This window comes from Gigantopelta aegis, chromosome 4, assembly GCF_016097555.1.
Source record: "Gigantopelta aegis isolate Gae_Host chromosome 4, Gae_host_genome, whole genome shotgun sequence".
Lineage (NCBI taxonomy): Eukaryota > Metazoa > Mollusca > Gastropoda > Neomphalida > Peltospiridae > Gigantopelta > Gigantopelta aegis.
Genome location: NC_054702.1, coordinates 60,608,260 through 60,633,968, shown reverse-complemented (window position 1 = coordinate 60,633,968; position 25,709 = coordinate 60,608,260). Strand labels below are relative to the sequence as shown.

At 37.3% G+C, this 25,709-nt stretch overlaps 1 protein-coding gene across 1 annotated transcript in view; it reads left to right on the top strand.

The window, feature by feature from the left end:
* The first annotated feature begins 12,402 nt into the window (after positions 1-12,402).
* The window catches only part of LOC121370863 (galectin-4-like), a 33,453-nt gene continuing 20,146 nt past the window's right edge, over positions 12,403-25,709 (top strand). Inside the window, exons 1-4 of the mRNA XM_041496372.1 lie at positions 12,403-12,539; positions 19,098-19,186; positions 21,929-22,136; positions 25,472-25,597. Coding sequence (XP_041352306.1) covers positions 12,519-12,539; positions 19,098-19,186; positions 21,929-22,136; positions 25,472-25,597 — 444 coding nt within the window. The 5' untranslated portion in view covers positions 12,403-12,518. The remainder of the gene's footprint in view (positions 12,540-19,097; positions 19,187-21,928; positions 22,137-25,471; positions 25,598-25,709) is intronic.

The window sequence follows — 25,709 nt, the reverse complement described above, 5'->3', positions numbered from 1 at the left end:
AACTTAAGCCTGTGAGTCGACAAAGTCCACCGGGACATTTTGACAGTCGGCTTGTTTTCGTTTTGTTTAAACATCACCACGATAGTCCGTTTGCGTCAACAGGGAACCGATGAACTGGCATGCAACTCTATAACAAAGTTTAAAGTTTGTTTTGTTTAACGGCACCACTAGAGCACATTGGTTAATTAATCATCGCCTATTGGATGTCAAACATTTGGTAGTTTTTAGAGGAAACCCGCTACATTTTTTTCATAACATTTTAGTAGAAATGGATCTTTTATCTGCACAATCCCACAGACAGGATGGCACATACCACGACCTTTGATATACCACTCGTATTGCACTGGCTGAAACGAGAAATTGTCAATGTGCCCACTGACGAGGATTGATCCAAGACCGACCGCGTATCCAGCGAGCGCTTTACCAACTGGGCTACGTCCCCCACCCGTCTATAACAAATATCAAAACATATTATTACGTGCTAATACCATACCAACTCGCAAACCATTTAATTATTTTAAATTTCAGTGTAAATAATATAAAAAAGAGTTTCTTTACAACTGTCCATCAAATTGCATAGGTTAAATCGCCTATTTTAATACAGGGGTGAAGGCAACTGATTGAACTGCCAAGGTGATGCACCCCAGGGCCGTACCCTGACCAAAATCCATGGGGGGGGCACTAAATTTTATAAATAATTTTTAACATACTATAAAGATTAAACATTTCTATGCTATTACTGGAGATATATAAAAAAAAAAAAAAGGACAAGATTCTCGGGGGGGGGGGGGGCAGCTGCCCCCCCCTGCCCCCCCCCGGAGGGTACGGCCCTGCACCCTCAAGTCTAAATTTAGGTCATTGGGTTTTACGTGCACATTCAGAGTAAGCTGCTGTAGTACATGCTTGTCATGGGCGCAGGTGCCGTCCTTGGCGGTCTCCTCCGTCCAGGAGTGGAAAAGAGTTTGGGTAGGTGGAAATGGGGACCGCCCGCACTGGTAGGTGCAAGGGAGCACCAGCAGCCCGATCGGGGTCGGTAGCGGGCGGACGTAGTTTTGGTGCTATTGAATTTTGAATGTCCCGTAGGATTAAGTTAAAAAGAAAGGTTGCGCAGTTTTTATGAAGGAAATTTAGCGCATTGTGGAACGTTTCACCAAAATATAAAGGGTGTTTTTGAACATTGTATGCCCAGAAAGAAATGGTTTATTTAACGACGCACTCAACACATTGTATTTACAGTTATATGGCGTCAGACATATGGTTAAGGACCACACAGATATTGAGAGAGAAAACCCGCTGTCGCCACTTCATGGGCTACTATTTTCAGTTGGAAGCAAGGGATTTTTTATATGCACCATCCCACAGCCAGGGTAGTACAAACCACAGCCTTTGATATACCAGTCGTGGTGCACTGGCTGGGACGAGAAATAACCCAATGGGACCACCGACGGGGATCGATCCCACACCGACCGCGCATCAAGCGAGCACTGTACCACTAGGCCACGTCCCGCCCCTTGTATGCCGAGAGTTTGTGTACTGCATTATTGATTAGTTTAGATGGTACTGCATAGCTTGGCTGTTGTTAGGCCATCGGTCTACAGGCTGGTAGGTACTGGGTTCGGATCCCAGTCGAGGCATGGGATTTTTAATCCAGATACCGACTCCAAACCCTGAGTGAGTGCTCCGCAAGGCTCAATGGGTAGTTGGTTTGTGCTATCCTGCCTGTGGGAAGCGCAAATAAAAGATTCCTTGCTGCCTTTCGTGAAAGAGTAGCCTATGTGGCGACAGCGGGTTTCCTCTAAAAAAAAACCAGTGTCAGAATGACCATATCGAGAGGTTAGTGCCAGAACGCACTTAAAAATCGGAAACTTAACTTTTGCTAAATATTTTGTTTTTAGCTGCTAGCAATTATTTGTTTTAGTATAAAACTTAAAAGTTTTGTCTGCTAATAATAATAGATCATGATGTAATTAGATGAAGAAATATTTAATATATTCTGGCTCCTGAAACTTGAACACAAACAGCTCCAACCAGCATGCCAAAGCAAGCTATTTTATAAACAGTTTTTCTTACAGCCCAGTATGTGACAAATTGTGTGAAATCTCAAGTCAAGAATAATGTTATCTTGCAGTAAGTCCACGTGGCAAACAGTAAACTTTCAATTTAGCAGCAGCTCTGAAACACCTAATTGGGTCTGTGTTCTTAATGCTTTGAAAATGTACTGGAGGCAGGAAGTAATTGTAAATTACTCCAGGAGGAAGTAATTGTAAACAATAACAAATTATCTCTGGATGGCAGGCATTGGCAAGGGTCATGGGTGTTTCCAGCTGTATGCATAGTAACCTTATCCTACACTGAGCTAGTGAATCAGGCTTCCTGGTATTGTAGCAGGTTGCTAGAAGCACTTAACAACTTTAGAAAAACAATTTGTAAAACAAAGCAAAACCAATTATAACAGATATATTGTTACATTAATTGTTACATGAAATGTAAGCTATCATACCAGTTATAACAGATATATTTATTACACTAATTAAACACAAAATGTAAGCTATCAGAGTAAACTGCACCATATATGTAGTGTTGGGTAACCGGTCAAAAACCCCTCAGTCAAAACCCCATCAGTCAACCCACCCCCACCCAGTCTAAACCCCCTCCAGTCAAAACCCCTTCCAGTCAAAATCCGCTATTTAGAAAATAAACCTGAGTTTCTTATAACTGTTATGTTATAAGAAATAACAAAAAATTATGCAAAAAATTGATACCAAAAATATAAAGTATTGGAGTTTATTCACGCTTGCATATCATATAATTTAATTGCATAGAATTTCATATAATGCATAGGTCACAGTTCATTACATCACATTTAGATCTACTTCCATCTGATGCAGTGTCCGATGCCTTTGAGGGTATCCTCCATTGACTTAACACCATCTCGGCGGGCTGTGCATAAATTCATGAGTTTGGATTGCAGTTTGACAGTGTTGCGGCATACACGTTTTGCTGGGGGCTCACCCCTGTTGTCTCGCAGTAACAGTGTGGATGCCATTGCCTGGTCTTTTCCAAGACTGTCTATGGCATGCCAGATGGTTGGGTGAGCATGTCCGATAAACTTGGCAAAGGCATTATTCCAGCCTTCTCATACGTTGTTGGTTCGAGATCCATTCGTTAGTGTGATGTCATGGACATTCCAGAGTTCTGGAGCAAATGTTGGAGGCGATCGACGCATCCTGATGGGTGGAACAGTGCCGTTTGAGTATGTTGGTAGTTGGATACGGCAAAACTGACCAGAGACGTATGTGCTATCGAAGTAGTCAATTAGTGGTTCGAGTCCATCTGGTGTGTTTTCCCTCAGGTATTGGATTCCGGAAATGACATCGAAAGTTTTACGTCGTTGTTCTCCCGATACAGATGTACAAGTCTATAAGTAGCTTCATTTAAAGCCTTGAAGTCTATGTCGTGTAACATACACTAAATAACAACATAACTAAATATATTTCAGAGAATTATTTATAAAAAATTAAAACAATTATCCATCTATATCAACATTATACTAATTTTACCACCATAAATACAAAAAAAAATAATAAGAGGGTTTTTTGATAATTTGACTATTTATCGCAGGGGTTTTTGACTGGAGGGGGTTTTGACTGAGGGGGTTTTGACCGGAGGGGGTTTTGACCTGGATTCGTAGTGTTGAGATACTAACTGAATTAATAATGTTAATTCATCAGTTAACAGATAAGTTAATATGTTTAATGATTTTTAATACACAGTAATTTAACGAAACAAAATGAATACAGGGCCAGTAACTATATTCGGCATTTTTCCTTAAAAGTTTTCATTCGTTATAAAGTGTCTACATTTTGACATGTTCTAAAACAAATGTTCTTCAACTTATTGATTTAAACAGCAATTTAGAGAGAATAAAATGACACATCTATTTACAATCCACGTGTAATGATTCCTAGCAGAATGCGCATTTTCATAGGTTTTACAAAAATGCACAAACAAACTGATCATCTGCAAGATGTTTGCATGTAACATGGGTCAGATGTTACTGAAACAATGTTTAGACGTTATCTGTGATTAAAACTTACTAAAATAATATGACATTAACAAATAATTACCACAATTCTACTGGCCCTTAATTTATTTTGTTGAGTACATTTTAAATATGCAAGTAATATTACTTAAGGTAACTGTGTTGAAACCAAAATCTATTGATTGATATACTTTAAATTGCATAGATATGCACTGGCGTATCCGGGTAGCCAGGGATTGGGCACAAGAAGACCTTACCTTCTTAAATATACGTCTTTTTTCATAATATCTACTTTTATAATGCATGTCGCCCCATAGCATGTGTAAAAGCAATGCCCTCTATCCCCACTCCATCCCCAATATAAAATCCTGGATATCCTAATATATATATGCGCTGTTAACGTTTGTTGACTAGTTGGATATTGGCATGGATGGGAAAGAAATATTTAATGGCACGCCAGCACATGATATTTTTAAACCATGGTTATCATATGCCGTCTCTCTGAGGTATTTCGACACTTAGTAGACCTGTAAAATGCAAAAGGAAAATTGTTACTAGCATAGTGGCTGCTCCAACAAAACAGCGACAAGGTATCATTTATATGCACTTCCCCATTGACAGGGAAGTACATACCACAATCTTTAATGTACCAGTCCTGGGCACTGGTTGAAGTAAGATAAAAGCCGATGGGTCCACTAAGGGCAATTAATCATATATCCCATCGCATTTACCTGTACCACTGACCTATGCTGACATGGGTGATATACTGTATGTGTGTACAGGAATGAACTACTCTACTAGTCTTATCATATATATATTGCAAATACATTGCGGTAACTGTAGATTTAAAATAAGACACATTTTCAGGTATAGTTTCATGTTTTGATTGTCAATGTTTTGAAAACATTTTAATTTGTTCATTGAATAAAAGAAAGAAATGTTTTATTTAACGACGCATTCAACATATTTTATTTACGGTTATATGGCGTCAGACATATGGTTAAGGACCACACAGATTTTGAGAGGAATCCCGCTGTCGCCACTACATGGGCTACTCTTTCCGATTAGCAGCAAGGGATCTTTTATTTGCGCTTCCCACAGGCAGGATAGCACAAACCATGGCCTTTGTTGAACCAGTAATGGATCACTGGTCGGTGCAAGTGGTTTACACCTACCCATTGAGCCTTGCGGAGCACTCACTCAAGGTTTGGAGTCGGTATCTGGATTAAAAATCCCATGCCTCGACTGGGATCCGAACACAGTACCTACCAGCCTGTAGACCGATGGCCTAACCACGACGCCACCGAGGCCAATTAAGTACAATGAGACCAGGTGTAAAAAATATCTAAATACAGTTTAATGCATTCGTCATCAGTATTGATCTGGTGCGTGATTAAATATAATGTTTGTCTGATGCGCTCGTAGGATGATATACATGTACACACATATTTTATTTAAATACACTATAGCAGTAACCACTTTGTTATAATGACCAGAGATCCCTCATCATTGGAACATCTGAAATGTTATAATTATTCCAGTTAATTTAGTAATATCTAGATATTTCAGCCCAGAAAATATGAATGTGCATACATCTAATCTACTACACTGAACAATATTTTTTATTAGTATGCATATTTATTTTATGTTATTTACATAAAGGGGTCACTTCTTCTAACCAATTAGTTATAATATGAACTACCATGAACGGACTCTGATTTAAAGAAATATGCTCGACCTTTATCTACTAATTCATTTTCAACTATATGTCAAATATTATATAATGTCTATAAAATATACATTGACTAGAAAAGTTACAATCCTGTGATGATGCCTTCGAAATAATATAAACTAATTTCCTTCTATGCTAAGTAAATTAAAATATTTTATTGTGTATGGTCATAAAACATTTATCATCTTTGGGCCGGCATCCTTATTACAATAAACAATTCCCAGGCATTTTCATTTTAAATTGCAACTCTTTTTTATATATATATATAATAATAATATTCAAATTGTCTACACAATACAGACATAGCTAGTTCATAATTTTTAACTAAGGTTGTTGCATATGGGAGCCATGTTTAAAATAAAAATAAAGAAAGGAATTTTATATTTAATGACACACTCAACACAACTACAGGTATGTGGTGTCAGACGTGGTTAATGACCACAAATTTATTTTAGAGAGGAAACTATGGTCAACTATATTTTTATTAGCACCATGGGATCTTTAATATATGCATCATCTCACAGACAGGATAGTACATATCATAGTCTGTAACACCAGTTGTGAAGAACTGGCTGCAACGAGAAATAGTCCAATGATTCCACTAACAGGGATCGATCCTAGACTGACTGCACATCAGGCCAGCACTTTACTACTGGGATACGTCCTGCCTCCGGCAAATTAATTTAGTTATATTATTTTTCCTCTAATACACATAGTAACTATTCAAACTAAAATAAGGGAAAATAACTTTCCTTTTTAGCTAGAGTAGTGTCGGAAACAGAATAAAAATTATTTTCGTCGATTATTTCTTTCATATTAAACTGACAAGTAAATATTTGGTAAATATTTATTTAATGATATTCTGCCTAATTTAGCATTTACTTGTTTAGGTTCTCACTGTTGTACAAGGTGGTGTTTACTCTTGAAATTAAAAGAAAGATATCAGTAAACAGGTGATTTGTGCACTTTACTGGAACAGACTATAACAAATTTTGATCGACATATGTCAATTTCACTGTCGTTGTAATACGTGAGAGATTGTCTCTCATGACGGTTTACCTCTATCCCTCTCCGAAACAAAATATTTGTAGACATTTCTAAGTAACTTTTGAGCAAAAGTGTGTGATCTATTATACCGGTATTAAAGGTGCTATCTCAATGTTGCATAATACAGCTATTGCAAATCATTTGTTTAAATTAAATTTTAATTAAAATTTAAAGACTACATCTTCAACTATATGCCCATAATGAATGAATGAATGAATGAATGAATGTTTAACGACACCCCAGCACGAAAAATACATCGGCTATTGGGTGTCAAACTATGGTAATGCAAATAAATAAAGTGATGATCAACATCAATATAAAAATTCAAGACTTAAACAAAAACAGTGTAAAGAACTGTGCAAAAACACAAATATCACAGAATTTTACGGATACTGAATCTTACTCAAAACTTCAATTTCAATTAAATGGTTATAAAAAAATAATGTTATCTACTAGTAGAAAATACATTTTTATTGGAGAATTTTTATCACAAACAGATGCTTACATGTAACTATGATATAGGCTCAGGGGCGTGTGCAGGGAATTTTGCGGCGGGGGGAGGGGGGTAGAGGTGTCAAATTTTGCAAGGGGGGGGGGGTCGAGGTGTCTGGCGAAGCCCGATAATATCTCAGTACTTCCATATCCATTCACAGGAATGTAAAAAATCGGGATATGAAAAATAAATTCGCCTTGAGCGGGGGGTTCGACCCCCATCCCCCCCCCCCCTGCGCACGCGCCTGAGGCTATAGCTCCTTTACGTGGTTGCAAGATTGTGTAAATTTCTAATGTACTTATATTTAGTTTATATTCACTAAATATGCTGATCATAATTAATAATTAATGCTGCAATTTAAAATACTCCGTTAACATGCAATTTTAAATTAAAAGTTTGTTTAAGGGTACATGAAACGGACACATGTCGATAAAAATTTGTTATAGTCTGTTCCAATAAACTTGCAAATCACCTGTTTACGGACCTGTTTTTAATTTCAAGAGTAAACACCACCTTGTACATCAATGAGAGCTCAAACAAGTAAATGCTAAATTAGGTAGCGTATCATCAAATAGATATTTACAAAATATTTACTTGTCAGTTTAATATGATAGAAATAATTGACGAAAATAATGTTTATTCTATTTCCGACACTACTTTAGTTTCTCTATGTCTCTGTTCAGTTAATATTTTCTCAACTGCGTGTTTCTTCTGTAGAAATAAATGAACTTCTGATTAAACTATTTACATAACCAACATTTATTCAGCAACTAGTTAACAACACACACATTTTACCACATTCCAGATGTCTAAGCACTACACACATCCAAAATGGCATGTAGTCTTCAGGGGAAACGGCTACATTTCCTCCCTAAGCAACAATGGATTTCTATGTGCACTTTCCACAGACAGGACAGCACATACCACGGCCCTTGCACTGGCAGGGATGGAATGGGTTTACCGCGGGGATTTGATCCTTCGACTCAAGCACCCCCCAGACGAGCGCTCTACCTACTAATGAAGTTAGATTCCCCCTCGCCCTCTAACGTAGTACGTAAGCTATCAGCTTCAAAACCGGTAGTTTCTGGGTTCGTAGCGTAGTAGATAACTAGATGTGTGTGTATCTGTGGGTGTGTGCGTGCGTGCGTGTGTGTGTGTGCGTGTGCGCGCGCGTGTGTGTTGGAAGTGTCTGTGTGCGTCTTTATCTCTCTCTCTCTCTCTCTCTCTCTCTCTCTCTCTCTCTCTCTCTCTCTCTCTCTCTCTCTGTATACGTGTGTGTTTGTGTATGTGCGTGTGTGTTGGAAGTGTAGGTATGTGTGTGTGTGTGTGTATTGGAAGTGTGTGTGTAGGTGTGTCTCTGTGTGTGTGTGTGTGTGTGTATGTGTGTGTGTGTGTGTGTGTGTGTGTGTGTGTGTGTGTGTGTGTGTGTGTGTGTTTGTGCGTGTTGCAAGTGTCTCTGTGTGTGGGGGGTGAGTGGTTGTGGGTGTGGGTGAGTGTGTTGTGTTGTGTGTTGGAAGTGTGTGTGTGTGTGTGTGTGTGTGTGTGTGTGCGGGTTGGAAGTGTCTCTGTGTGGGAGTGGGGGTGGGGGTGGTGTGTGTGTGCGTGGGTGCGTGTTGGAAGTGTCTGTCTGTGTGTGTGTGTGTGTATTGGAAGTGTGTGTGTAGGTGTTTCTCTCTCTGTGTGCGTGTGTGTGTGTGTGTGTGTGTGTGTGTGTGTGTGTGCGTGTTGGAAGTGTCTCTGTGTGTGGGGGGTGAGTGGTTGTGGGTGTGGGTGAGTGTGTTGTGTTGTGTGTTGGAAGTGTGTGTGTGTGTGTGTGTGTGTGTGTGTGTGTGTGTGTGTGTGTTGGACGTGCGTGTGAAACAACTAAGTGCACCTACATCTATATCCAGGAAAAGAAATCAAATTAATCGAAGCATATTTATGGTTACATAGCTTCAAAATATGTTTAATGACTACACATATAATGAGATGGAAAACCCGCTATTTGATTAGCAGCAAGGGGTATTTTATATTTATCATCCAACAGACAGGGTAGTACATACCATGGATTTTGTTACACCGTTTGCGAAGCACTGGCTAGATCAAGAAATTTAATAGCCAGATGGGCCCACCGACTGGAATCGACTCTGTATTTTTATATTAGTAGCAAGCGATCTTTTATATGCACCATTCCACAGACAAGATAGCACATATCACGGCCTTTGATATACCAGTCGTGGTGCACTGGCTGGAACCAGAAATAGCCTAATTAGGCCTAAATAGGCCCACCGACAGGGATTGATCCTATACCGACCGCCCATCAGATAAGCGCTTTACCACTGGGCCACGACTGGTATATCAAAGGCTGTGGTATGTGCTATCCTGTCTGTAGGATGGTGCATATAAAAGATCCCTTGCTGCTAATCGAAAAGAGTAGTCCATGAAGTGGCGACAGCGGGTTTCCTCTTTCAATATCTGTGTGGTCCTTAACCATATGTCTGACGCCATATAACCGTAAACAAAATGTGTTGAGTGCGTCATTAAATAAAACATTTATTTCTTTACCACTGGGCTACATCCCACCTCAAATGGTTAAAAAAAGAGTGTACTAAAACTAGTATATAGCTATCGTTTTCAGACATTTAAGCCATGTAGGCCTACCATGGCGAGGAACATACTTTCACGGGTGAGAGGACGGACGGATAGTGTGTCTGGGTGCTTCAACAAAAGCGTTCCTGTTTGCGACAACGTGCAGCATATCACACGAAACAGCAATATGATATGTTGTTTGCTCAGGGTAGCCTTCTTTAAATGATGTAGAAATCCGTTGAGAATTTCTGATCGACAATCATCACTTTGCAAAAACCGATCGAAGTGCAGTTGTGATTTTGGTGATCGTGAAAAAAGGTTTCCTATTTCACACTGTACACTGAGGAGGTATATGTATATATATTTTTGCTTAACCACACCCACATTGATTTATTAATCATCGCCTATTGGTTGTCAAACATTTGGTAATTCTGGAATCTAGTCTTAGAGAGTAAACCGGCTATATTTGTCCATCAGTAATAAAGGATAACACGGTCTTTGATATGCCAGTCGAAGTGCACTGGCTGGAACGAGAAAATATCCCAATGGGCCCACAGATGGAGATTGATCGTAGACCGACCGCGCGTCAAGCATTCGTTTTACTGACATGTGATGTCGAGTTAGGGTCGATTGGGGGGGGGGGGGGGGGGTCTCGTCCCCGTTACTGATATTGCCACGCCCATGTAAAGCCCACATGTACACTCGCTAAATGTTATTTATTTGCAACATGTATTTATCTCATACTAGTAGTAAGTAAAAAAATATATATATAGGCTACTATAATTATACGTCATACACAATTTGCGATGCAATGGTTTACTGACATGTGATGGCAACACCAGAGGGAGGATCATGATGTCAACATTATCATATCCATGTGTCTCTGTCTGTACGTCTGTCCGTCTGTCAACATATATATATATATATATATATATATATATATATATATATATGTCTGTCGGTGTCCTTCCTTTGTTCCGGCCTCGGTGGTGTCGTGGTTAGGCCATCGGTATACAGGCAGGTAGGTACTGGGTTCGGATCACAGTCGAGGCATGGGATTTTTAATCCAGATACCGACTCCAAACCCTGAGTGAGTGCTCCGCAAGGCTCATTGGGTAGGTGTAAACCACTTACACCGACCAGTGATCCATAGCTGGTTCAACAAAGGCCATGGTTTGTGCTATCCTGCCTGTGGGAAGCGCAAATAAAAGATCCCTTGCTGCTAATCAGAAATAGTAGCCCATGTAGTGGCGACAGCGGGTTTCCTCTCAAACTCTGTGTGGTCCTTAACCATATGTCTGACGCCATATAACCGTAAATAAAATGTGTTGAGTGCGTCGTTAAATAAAACACTTCTTTCTTTCCTTCCTTTGTCTCGCATTCTGTCTTTGTATATATAATATTTATATATTTTAAAACAAAAGGAAAAAATAAATTCATTTTACAACTTGATTACAAAATCCAAAGTCCAAAAACTGCAACTGAATTCAGGTGATTTTGAAGTAATATGTTTCATTAACATAATATATAACCTAGAGAGCATGTTAGAGCAGGGTGGAATCGGAAATTAAATATTCGTCAAATTATAAATTATAATTCGTCACTTCCCCCCCCCCCCCTCCCCCACCCCAATCCTGGAGCAAAACCTCAAATTTGGGCAAAAATTATAGACATTCGGGCAAAATGTGCTAACCTGAGACCTTTTTACCATGTATTTTCTGGGGAGCACAACTTGAACCCTTCCCACCCCATAAACCTCTCTCGCCAAAATTTAGACACCTTGCCAAAATTCCTGCACACGCATGTGCAAACCCTCTGTAGGCCTACCCAAAGTTTGTTTTGTTTAACGACACCACTAGAGTGCATATTCATTTAGTAATCATCGGCTAACAGAAAGACGTAGCGGGATTCCTCACTAAGACATCTGACTAGAACCCTGTCATAATTACCAAATGTTTGACATGCATAGGCATACGGGCTCCCATTTCTGGGTGGGTGGGTGGGGGGAGGGGACGGTGGGCAGGCTGACTTTTTCCCGAATTAAACGAACATGCCCGAACTGCATAACAACATTTATTCATAGCATTTCTATCAAACAGCTATATAGGGTATATAGAGTTGCAAACGAATCAGTATGCATTGTACATGGATTGCAACTAATTTTGTGGGTAAAATGATAGAAATACATGGTGAAAAGGTCTTAGGTTAGCACGTACAGTTTTCCCGAATGTCTGTATAATTTTTGCCCGAATTTAAGGTTTTGCTCCAGCACTGGGGGGGGGGGGTTGCTCCCCCTGCCCCCTTCTCGTACGCGCATGTTGACATCCGATAATTAGCCTATAGTGTTCTAGTGGTGTCGTTAAACAAAATAAAATAACTTTAAACTAAACAAACACACACACATACACACAACGTGACAATTAAAAAAAAAATAACAAAATAACAAAAAAATCAAAAATCAAAGTACGTAAGCTAACTCGGGATAACCTTGACCTTATAGATTTACATTACCGAGAACGAGTCATTTCCTAGAACTGCAAGGCGGAAGTGTACTTTTCGTTTCGGTTCCGAGAAACGCTCTGGATTTGTAAGAAATTCACATCTTGTTTCTGATTGTCAAAGATTTCTTGTCCGAGATGAGCACTATAGTTAATCCGGTAATTTTGTTTTTGTTTTGTATTAAAATAGTTCGGCAAGAGCTCCACCCGTTCCCCCCATCATTTATAATAGTTTATTAATGTTTCCTTTTTTCTTTCTTTTTTCGTTTTGTAGCATGATGATATTAGTTAGGGTTAGGGTTAGGGTTAGGGTTAGGGATATATAGCCCTATACCCCATCAAAAAATCCCTCTTTAGATCGATAACTAATGGGGGGAACGGGCGGTACACTTTCCACTCACTAAAATAAACAAAATGGGCAGTATAGTTCCATTGGATTTTGACTGGTACATCTACAAAATTGTCTATTAAAACCAGTATTTCCCGATTTGTTCAACAAAGAGAAATACCAGTTTAACGACTGCATGGAAGCCACTGCCATGTTTTTAATTTTTATTGTTTTAATAAAAGGATCTTCCTATCAGTTAAATGAGCTATGAAAAATGTAGATTTTTGTAAACAGTGGAAATAAATATACCCATCTAATTTATGTGCGACGTTTTTCACACTCGTCAGATTGAAATTATGTGCGCTGTACAAGCGTGATCGCACACACACACCTTAAAAAGCAAGTTCCGTCTTATTACACAATTACCTAATCTGTATGAAATTTTAGGCAGTAAACAAATACAGTTTAGTTGACTTTCATACCGAAAATCGCATGTTTTTCTTTTGCCATTCACGAACAGCATGAATAAGTTTTCCGATTCAGTGCCCATCATAGCACTTCAGCTCTCTTTCACAACAAAAACCACATAATGCCATTCATAACATCTAAAATTGAATACATAACCTTTACTTAGATGATCATTGAATCTCCATGCCAAATATCTAAGCTTTCTGTTTAGTATTAACGTTACAATCCAGTTCGAAACACGAGCCCTGTGAATACACCAGTGTACGACACGCATTAGCCCGTGTATACGACGCGCACTCATTAATAATTTTCAGAGTGTACGAATCGCACCCCATAACCTTTTGGTTTTCTCGTTAGATTGTGTTCTTTTTATGAATTATTTTTCTTTTAGAATTACATTTCTATCCAAATTAACATACAGGTATGTGATTGTTGAACTGTGTGTGTGTGGACAAACCCTGTCATTTTCATATTTATTTGTTATCAATAGCATAAACGTCATGAAATGTTCACAATTATTATTTGTGTGAAATTATGAAAAATGTAAATCGTTTCGCTACAAAAGATATCTAAAATACCATTTGAAAAGTATACACCTCTCTTGTCTCCATAAGCTTGAAATAGATCACAATACACGATTAGGTGGCAAAACTAAAAGTTATTTGCATTTGCTGTACTAGAACAAATGATTTAAAGAGCATGTTTATTGAAAATCTAGTCTGATCAAAATGTACTCTAGTCGAGTCGGGCTTAGGTCACGTGACCTACACTTTTGGTCATTGACCGAAAATAGAGATTTATCTAGTCGTTATATCTTGTCAATGAATACGGTGATTGCAGGATAAATATATATAATTTGTTTTATGCATAAAAAATTATTGGAAGGTAGAATCTAGTATCAGCTTCTTGAGACATTCAGACGATCAGAAAGAAAGAAAAATGTTTTATTTAACGACGCACTCAGCACATTTTATTTATGGTTATATGGCATCAGACATATGGTTAAGGACCACACAGATATTGAGAGAGGAAACCTGCTGTCGCCACTTCATGGGTTACTCTTTCTGATTAGCAGCAAGGGATCTTTTATATGCACCATTCCACAGACAGGGTAGTACATACCACAGCCTTTGATTTACCAGTCGTCGTGCATTGGCTGGAATGAGAAATAGCCCAATGGGCCCACCGGCGGGGATCGATCCCACACCGACGGCACATCAAGCGAACGCTGTACCCCATTGATCAGAAAAAGTTGCTATGTAGTTTGAAGATATTCATTGATAATCTAAACAAAAAAATGCATTTCATATGTGATTTTAGTCATTAAAACTGCTCTGCAAGTTGGAAAGCAGTAACAAGTTAGCAGTAAATTCAGGACTGTCTATTTAAGTTTTGGGGTTTTGTAATTTTTTTTATAAAAGGCGCAGACCCTAGTTTTAATGGACACTAAATTTAGTTAATTTACAAACCTGTAACTCATTTTAATAAAGTTATAATAGAGTGAAAGAAGAGTCTGTGGTAAATATCCTTAAAAATGGACTAGAATTCTAATCAATACCCCACTAATTCTCAGACGCACATGCGTTAATTTTTTTTGTTTTTTTGTGTGTATTAGAAACACAAGGATGACCAGAATCACTTTGGTTCTACGGAAATGGATAACTAAAGAAAAAACAATAAGTAATGTTTGATTTCAGTGATCATAAACGGCTCTAATAGTGAGAAATATGCTGCAGTGTTTAAAAACTAGGGTATGTCCCTTTAAAGGAGACCGGACACCAACCATATATACGGCGTAATGAATTGTTTGCCGTCATAAACCACAACACGCAACTAGAGCGCTCTCCTTATTGATCAAGTTAAGCGTGTCAGTCTTGGTTGGGGTTTTTGTTTTGCCGATGTCCGATGTTTGCCGGAAACTGTCGACAATTGATGAGCTAGACCCGTGACGTCATCGATAAGAGGAAAACTGAAGAAATTACCAAGCAGCATGGACGAACTTAGCGATTTGAGTGACGAAGAATTGTGTCCAGCTTGTGCTAATGGCATCAAACCGTATCAGTTTGAACCACTTATCAGAGACTTTGTCCCTATAATCCTGGAAATGTTGTCTTAGACAAAAATTTGGATGAATCAACTGCCGACGAAGACGAGGAAGCCACATGGTCATAGACTAGCATACAAGCATTTTTTAAAACATAATTTTTTTATGACATTTTTAATGTAAACTGAAGCAAATGTACCTAATTAGAAGAAAAGCACACACAATTTAATAATATTTCATCATAAATCTTGTTCAGCATAGATGTAAATATGACACGTCAGTGGATATTCCATAGGCCGATTTAGATTTCGCAAATTTGCAAAAAGCATCCCCTCCTCACCAAAGCAAGATATAATAATTTAACAAAAAACTTTGTTCTCTTAACTAATTACCCTCCAAGTTTTAATGTGTTTGGTTAAACCGTGTATTTTTAATTATTAAGAAAATGTGTTAGCAGTCTGCAGTCACATTAATTTTTTAGTACATACATGTAAGTTTACTCTCCGCACCCTCTGGCAGAAACCCAGGGTAGGTGTTAAAATAATTATTTGGTGTAGAGTATTTTTAATATGATATACAGAAAGCATTGAAAAGTACAATTTTATTATGCTTTAATAATCGACATTAGCTTTAAAACTAATTAACCATCATTCCTTCTGGCCACAGTACATATGTTGTTCCTGCCAAAGTGTTAGCATTTTAATTTTAATGACAACATACTGAACTGACTAAACATTGTTAACTAACGTAATAATTCACGTTTTGAAGGTGTTTTGTTATAAGGTTAACAAACCAACTAGATAAAGAGATGTTAGTATGGAGTCGTTATGGGCTGTCGGTGAAAATTAATTTGGTAATTATAGATAAATAAATGTGAAGTTTAAATATTCGTATGTGAACAAATTGCAATACCTTTATTTAATGTATATCTTAAGTACATACTTGTTTTAATTTTCACATTGTAAATGTACCATAACCTGCTGTATTTAGTTGGTGTAAAGCCCGTTCGACGACAATAATGCGTCCATGTTTTAAAACAACTTTCGTTTTATTGGAAATCGAAACTATGATGTTGGCCGTTTCTTGAGATGCATTGCTGTTACTGTTGCAGTTAAACACTGCGCAGTTAACCATCATATAATTACGTCGACAGTATATAATAACACTAATTATCTTGTAAATTAAATTTCCGATAATCCTGGAGACTAAAAAAAAAAAAGACGACTAAAAGGCACAACCAAAGAATCAACACGTGTACCGGTATTGCTTGGTAACTCTCACCGATGACGTATTGCCTCGCTTTCATTCAGATATATGCATAATCCCGCCCACTTCTGTTTTTACCCCAAACCTAAGACGCGCAGCTGACCGGTGCCTCGCAGCGAGCCGGGCGTTTGAGTAATGCGGTCTTTGATGCTAGCTTAATCCATTACACACTACATGTCTTTTGGTGTCTGGTCTCCTTTAAGATACTTAATTAGTGTTTAACCGTTATTGTTGATGAAAATGCTTGAAAATTGTGAAGAAAAACCTTAGAAATGATCGACAAGCAGATGACAACAAACCTGATGTATACAGGGCATAATGAGATCTGTTCTATTTGCATTTCAGTTATGCTGGGCATCAAATTCAAGTCATCTGGTTTTTGGGGGCGGGATGTAGCCCAGTGGTAAAGTGCTCGCTTGATGTGCGGTCAGTGTGGGACCAATCTTCGTCTGTGGGCCCATTGGGCTATTTCCCGATCCAGCCAGTGCACCACAACTGGTATATCAAAGGCTGTGGTATGTGCTATCCTGTCTGGAATGGTGCATGTAAAAGATCCCTTGCTTCCAAATGTTTGACATCCAGTAGCTGATAATTAATAAACCAATGTGCTCTAGTGGTATCATCAAACAAAACAAACTTCTGTTTTTTTAAACCAAATGCCAGAATGTGATTTTATCGGAATGAAGTGGCTTATTACAATTTTATAATTTATATTGCTTTTATGTATAGGCCTATAATGCTAAATTTTATTATGTTGTAATGAGGTGAGACTTTAATCAACTGTCTGTCTGTCTTTCTGTCTGATTGTCAGAATCCAGTGTAGCAGTTTAATTATTTGTGAGTTGCAGGGATTCTAGAATTTTTATAAAATGCACCCGCCATGGGATCAATGATTTAAAACATGTACTAACCAAGATTCACTAGCCCTACTTTACTTTAAAGTTAATACAATTTTACTAAATAATAGAAATAATCAAATATGTCACCTAAAGAGGGAGATAGAGCTAAAAAAAAAAACCCACTAACATTGGGGGGGATTGGGGTGGGGGCAGGATATTCATATTTACAAAATGGACTTAACTGCATCAGCTGACAATTTATTTTCACCAGCCGTCTGGCATGGCAATAGTAGTTATTTACTAGCCCACCAGCTATGGGAGTGGGGTTACCATAATATAGAAGCCCTGGAGTTGACACCATATTACATGTAGCTCTGTTGTAATTGTATGAATTTTTTTATCACATCCTGGCACTTGACATAAGAAAAATAGATCAGTTTTATATCAATTGATGGCTTTTTTGAGAAGAAAATACTTAATTATTTATTTCATATCTTGCCTTTTTGAAATAATTTTTAGTAGTTTTGTTTTTCTTCATGAAAGAAATGCCTTTCTTGAAAAATATTTTTAAGTTAGTTTTTAAAAGAAATCATTATTTTAAAAATAGGACTCCCAGCAATATTAGATGGTGACCTCATACCAAATAGGGCGGGAACGTTGCTATTTCTCGTTCCAGCCAGTGCATCATAACTGGTATATCAAAGGCCGTGGTATGTGTTATCCTGTCTGTGGGATGGTGCATATAAAAGATCCCTTGCTGCATTAGAAAAAATGTAGCGGGTTTCCTCTGATGACTACGAGTCAGAATTACCAAATGTTTGACATCCAATAGCCGATGATTAATTAATCAATGTGCTCCAGTGGTGTCGTTAAACAAAACAACCTTTTTTTTTCCATACCAAATAGAAAATTAAAGTTTAAAATTCTGACACTACATGTACATGTATTCTAAACATTTAGGAAGGATATATGCATACATGTAGATTATTATTATGAAGTTTTTTTTAATTACAGTGAAACTTCTCCAAACTGGATACCCAATGGACCAAGACAAATGTCTGGTTAAATGAGGGATCCAGTTTAGAGAGGTCAAGTTCTGTCTTGGTTTTTAAAAAGGGGTTCTTTAAAACATCCGGTTTTGAGGGAATTCCAGTTTATAGAGGGTCCGATCTTGAAAGGTTTCATTGTATATGACCGGCCTCGGTGGCGTCGTGGCAGGCCATCGGTCTACAGGCTGGTAGGTACTGGGTTCGGATCCCAGTCGAGGCATGGGATTTTTAATCCAGATACCGACTCCAAACCCTGAGTGAGTGCTTCGCAAGCCTCAATGGGTAGGTGTAAACCACTTGCACCGACCAGTGATCCATAAACTGGTTCAACAAAGGCCATGGTTTGTGCTATCCTGCCTGTGGGAAGCGCAAATAAAAGATCCCTTGCTGCCAATCGGAAGAGTAGCCCATGTAGTGGCGACAGCGGGTTTCCTCTCAAAATCTGTGTGGTTCTTAACCATATGTCTGACGCCATATAACCGTAAATAAAATGTGTTGAGTGCGTCGTTAAATAAAACACTTCTTTCTTTCATTGTATATGCAAATGAAATATTGAAAAATGCTTTAAATTGGTGGTCTCTCATAATAATTATACATGTATAGATCAGTATGCATTTGCTTCGGTTTATACAAGAACATGCTGATGATACAAGCCACCATATCCTGCAGTGCACTCCATGGCTGTGTTAGTATGAAGTCTTATGCCTTTGTTTTATTTTCCAGCCTGTTCCCTACTCGGGTGTAATCCCCGGAGGTCTCAACATTGGGAGGATGATAATTGTTCAGGCTAAAGTGCCTCATCACCAGAACAGGTAGATAGATTATGGCTCTGAATATTATACAAGCAACCTTTTTTGTTGGACCATTGCTAAGATATTGAAATACAAATGTATTGTCCCCCCCCCCCTGCTCTCCTGATATTTCTAAATGGACTGGCTAGGTTAAAGAGTACCATATTTTTGTTGGTGCTAGATTTTGTTGACATGCTAAAACCCAGTATATACATGTCCGTGTATATCAAGACCCATCCATAATATACTGTTGCCCATTCTGAGTCAACAGAAAGTATAAAATGTCAATGTTTTCTGAGATTTCATTTATCATACTTTGTGTTTTTACAGGTACAGGTATATACATGTGTTCAAGGAGTTGGGGGGGGGGGGGGGGGGGGTGCTTGGGTCTTGGTTATTATTTTTAATTAATAAAATATTGATTAAGTAACTCACAGCAAAGATAGTGTATGTGTCACAGTGAGATATAATTAACCCACAACAAAGATAGTGTTTGTGTCACAGTGAGCTATAATTAACCCACAACAAAGGTAGTTTGTGTCACAGTGAGCTATAATTAACCCACAACAAAGATAGTGTTTGTGTCACAGTGAGCTATAATTAACCCACAACAAAGATAGTGTTTGTGTCACAGTGAGCTATAATTAACCCACAACAAAGATAGTGTTTGTGTCAGTGAGCTATAATTAACCCACAACAAAGATAGTGTTTGTGTCACAGTGAGCTATAATTAACCCACAACAAAGATAGTGTTTGTGTCACAGTGAGCTATAATTAACCCACAACAAAGATAGTGTTTGTGTCACAGTGAGCTATAATTAACCCACAACAAAGATAGTGTTTGTGTCACAGTGAGCTATAATTAACCCACAACAAAGATAGTGTTTGTGTCAGTGAGCTATAATTAACCCACAACAAAGATAGTGTTTGTGTCACAGTGAGGTATATAATTAACCCACAACAAAGATGTTTGTGTCACAGTGAGCTATATAATTAACCTGCAACAAAGATAGTGTTTGTGTCACAGTGAGCTATATAATTAACCCACAACAAAGATAGTGTTGTGTCACAGCAGGGTGTGCACTTTACGGTCGCCCGATTGCCCATGGCGAGTCAAAATAGCGTTGAGCAAGTCAAAACCTTATCACATGTCGCCTGCCTGGCGACTGAAAATTTCCGTATATTATATTATGTATGAACATGCAAATAACTAATGTTTGTTATATGTCGGAATGTTGTTATTATTTTTTATTATTGTTTCTGGTTTCCTGTTAGTATCTGCACAACCAAACCCATATAGGACAGTCTAAAACCATTCGGAATGCCTCGACCGGTTCTTATTACATATTCGGAAAACCTCGGCCACGTAAATGTATTCGTAGATTTAATTGGAACACCTCGGCCATGTCCGTCCGTCTTTATTTTTCACTTGGTTACAATCGGAACAACTCGTCACATTTTGCTACACTATGTTTCGCAGATAGGTTTTGTTTACGAGCCTGAGGTTTTCCGAAGTTACATTGTTCCAGCATTTTCGTTTCTTACGAAATATACTGTGTCTACTATACCAAACACCCAATCGTCACTGCGAACGATGTCAACGATGGCTATCATTGCCTGTGCACGTGCAAGTGTTGTGGGAACTTCAAATTAACTGATCTCTTAAATTGACAGGTCACTTCCGATGAGTCTGTGTAGATTTCTAAACAGCCAGGTTTTGTAATTAGTTCCCTGTTTGATATTGGCTCACACTAACGAATGATACTAGCTCACATTATTGCATGATATTGACACAATATTCTACTACGTTATTATAGTGATTTACTTTGTATGGTTTAGAACTATTGTTGTTATCGTTATTGTCCCGTTTCATAATTAAATAGTGATTATTCCTTTAAGTTGTGTTGTGTGTTTATTTCTCTAATGGATGTGATTATTGTTTGTATAGATTGCTGTCAGCTTTGTATTTTTTTTTAATTCCTCATCATACAGCCATAAGAACACCTTATTCATTCCAAGACCGAACTTTGGTAAAACATTCCAGATGTTTGATCGTGTGGGTCCCATGACAACACAATAATTATAATTTAATTACAACAGTTTGTCAAAAACTAAAACAAATTCTGTTTCCTGCTTTTGTGTTGTTATTATTGTTTGTATGTTGTGATACAATAGCCAGTTAGTGCTACTTGAAAGTCATTTTTTTATCTCGTAATTATGAGATGCTATCTAGTAATTATGAGATACTATCCAGTAATTATAAGATAACTAGCTCGTAATGACGAGATAACTAATTTGTAATAACGAGATACTATCTAGTAATTACGAGATAACTAACTCGTAATTACGAATTAGTTATCTCGTCATTACGAGTTAGTTATCTTGCAATTAATAGATAATATCTCGTAATTAATAGATAGCATCTCGTAATTACGAGATAAAAAATCGACTTTCAAGTGGCACTAACTGGCTTCCGTACTATGATAACATGTTTTTAAAGAGCAATTTAAATAAGTTTTTTTTGTTTTTAAATTCAGTCGCGGGCCATTCAAATGTTGTACGGGCGAGTCAAAGTGTTGCTGTGAGTGGCCCGATTGACCAGTCAAAAAAAATCCCAAGTGCATACCCTGTCACAGTGAGCTAACTTAAGAAACAAACATTTCTAAAGGTTATACATGTATATGCTTTGTTTCGATGATACCTACATGTATCATAGTATGGATATGTACATTGACAAAAACGTTTCCTTTTTTTGTGTTAAAGCTTCAGCATTAATTTGTGTGTGGGACCCAGTGTTAATCCACTGACCGACACTGGACTGCACTTCAATCCACGATTCAGTGAAGGATGTGTGGTGCGCAACAGCTTTCAGTTTGGCGTCTGGGCCAATGAGGAGAGACACGGGGGCATGCCTCTGCAGAAAGGAGCTCCCTTTGAAATCATCATTTTGGTCAACTATGATGGTTACAAGGTATAAACTATTGTTAAATGTTAAAATCGTTATACACCCCGTATTTGTACAGGCCTGACTCGTAAGCATTATTACATTCATGTATTATGGTGAATCATGCTAATATGAGGTATTGCTTAAATATGGTTGATTAAAATCATCTCTTTGGTTGATCAATATAACATACATATATGTACACAAATATTGCTTTACTGCAGTGATAATGTTTGGATATTATACAGCCCTCTACATTGTGATCACTTTTGTCGCATATGAGACAATCTTTTTCATTTGACGACTAAAACATTTATACTATCAATATAAAAACACAAGTAGGCGCCATCTGGCTTGTAGATGGAAAAGTTAATGAAGAGAGCTGTTATATATATATATATATATATATATATATATATATATATATATATATATATATATATCAGGGTTCTGCTTTGAACTATATCCATGGTGAAAGTGATATACCAAATGTACATACCAGAGATGGGGCGATTACTTGAGAAAAGTAATCGATTTCGATTACTTCAGAATGTCACGATTACGATTACAAGATAATTGAAAGTAATCGATTACGATTGTGAATACATTGTCTAGCAATCATGATTACAATCATGATTACATTTCCATAAATCTACACAAATAATGAAATGATGTTACCACCATCAAGTTAACGCACTTTATTTTACAACCATACCGATTTCATTCATTGAAAGACATAATGGATAATTTTGGATTATTTATTAAATTATTTCAAACATTTATAAACGTATGGAATCAGTTTCCAAAACCAGATTTATTATTCTTAAATTTGGATTATTGTTGAAAAGGTACCCATAACCATAGGTATAATTTTGTATCAATGCATAACATATATATATTGTTATATTATTGAAATAAGCCATAATTAGTAATTGCAAACTGTCTGATCACTATTACTTGGGGTTTTTTTTTATTGTTTGTAGAATGTATACCATTTAATACCATCCACAAATTAAAATATATATATATTTTTTTTAAATCTATTAATGAAGAAATAAAGAGCAAAAGAAAAGAACAAACAAGTAAATAAATAATTAAATTGATATCTGCATACATATAAATGTGCACAAGTTGCTCATTGCATTTAATTGTTGACATTCTAAAAATGACTATTTTTAATGAATTGATTTGCAGTCATGCTTGCTTTGTGCCATATTATAAGGATCCAATTGTATCGGTGAAAATTACAAGTATCTTGGTCTGGGTGTGTTTATTTTGGTATCATTAGAAGCGCCGCATTTGATAGAACATCTATTAAAATCGGCTTTCGGGAATTTTTATCAGACATATTAATATTTTAAGCTATTTTAAAGGAAAATAAACCAAGGTTTATCGTGATAGACTACTTTCAACTGGGTGTTTGCTTAATTAGTTACGTTATTTGTGGTTGTGTGTGCAACAGGGTGAGGATGACTGCCCATGGAATCAAGCTTGATACGACTGGCCGGCTGCCCGTCTGCAGTCGTAACCACTAACAAAAGAAAAGAAAGTTTGCCACAGTACCATTGGTGGACTTTCACACCTGTGACAAAACAAGATATTGTCAAGCATTTCTTAGTTAAATTCAGACCCGTGATAACGCTGTATATGCATTCAGAGGAACGCAAGTGTTTTATTATAAAAACAAATGTATATAATTCATTTTTTTATGGCAATGAATTAGGACACAAAACTGGGGGCATGGTGCAGCACCCTTTTATATATTGCTAGGTAGAACACTGTATTCATTCAAGTGGTTTTATAGTAAACGTAAACACGATAGATACCATTGTGTGAAGGTGTGTCTTAATCCCCTGGGTAACATTCATTTGATAATCCAGACGTTATGATCCCCTGTTTCTCAAGGTAAATAATAGTTCTTCTATGAGAGTAGCAGACAATGGGAGATCAGTTCTACTGACTGACCAGTACTGCTTCTAACTATAGGCACTGTTACTGGAGTTGATGCTAAACACATCTAAGTTTAGTAAATAATTATGAGTAATCATGAAAGTAATCGCTGATTATGATTACATTAGCAATGTAATCGAATACGATTGCGATTACATGAAAACATGTAATCGATTACAATTACTGATTACGATTACCCCATCTCTGGTACATACAAAATTAAATAACCAACTTTATTACATTAAAATAGTGCAAAATGCAGAATAGATTCTGGTCAAATATTAAAGATATGTGCAAGATTGATGGCAAATTACGAAGTGCCCTGACAAATCCATTGTTTATCAAATTAATACAATGAATATTTTATTTTTAATATTACATAATATGGGGGTCAGTTTCGTGTTTCTGGGGAAGACTGTCATATATATAAATGCAGTGTTCATCATGTGTCAATCAAGGTGAGCTAGAGATAACTTTCCTGCAGTGGCATTAGACAAGCGATCACATGAAGTTCAAAGATAATGGGGGGGGGGGGGGGGGGATGTAGCCCAGCGGTAAAGTGCTCGCTTGATGCGTGGTCGGTTTGGGATCGATCCCCAACGATGGGCCCATTGCACTATTTCTCATTCCAGCCAGTGCATCACGGTATGTGCTATCCTGTCTGTGGGATGGTGCATATAAAAGATCCCTTGCTACTAATGGAGGGGTGTTGCAGGTTTCCTCTCTAAGACTATATGTGAAAATTACCAAAGGTTTGAGATGCAATAACCACTGATTAATAAATCAATGTGCTCTAGTGGGGTTATTAAACAAACCAAACCTTATTCCTATTAGTAAAATTGTATTTACTTATAGTAGGGTTAGTGAATTTTTAATCATGGCTAGTAAAAAAAATTAATCACTGATCCCATGGCTAGTGAATTTTTATAACAATTGTAGAAGCCCTGAGACAATATACATAAACACATTTGTTGAATATACTGTACTGTTTTACTTTGTTATTGTAGAAGCCCTGAGACAATATACATAAACACATTTGTTGAATATACTGTACTGTTTTACTTTTTGTTATTGTAGAAGCCCTGAGACAATATACATAAACACATTGGTTGAATATACTGTACTGTTTTACTTTTTGTTATTGTAGAAGCCCTGAGACAATATACATAAACACATTGGTTGAATATACTGTACTGTTTTACTTTTTGTTATTGTAGAAGCCCTGAGACAATATACATAAACACATTGGTTGAATATACTGTACTGTTTTACTTTTTGTTATTGTAGAAGCCCTGAGACAATATACATAAACACATTTGTTGAATATACTGTACTGTTTTACTTTATGTTATTGCTTGTATGCACATGTACCTTAGTCCTAATATGTGAAAAAACATTTTTGGGGTCCTCAGATTTCTGTCAATGGAAAGCAGTTTACCAACTTTCGCCATCGCCTCGCAAAGGAATCTCTCTACTATTTGGTCATAAATGGAGGAATTGAGATCAGCTTCATCAAATTTGAAGGGGGAAATGCACCGGTGAGTATTTGAATTTTTTGTTTTAATTATTGTCACCTGACAGTACATACAGGTAGTTAATTGTCAGGTAAGATTGCAGGAAACCAGATTGTTTTCAATTATAGTAACTGTT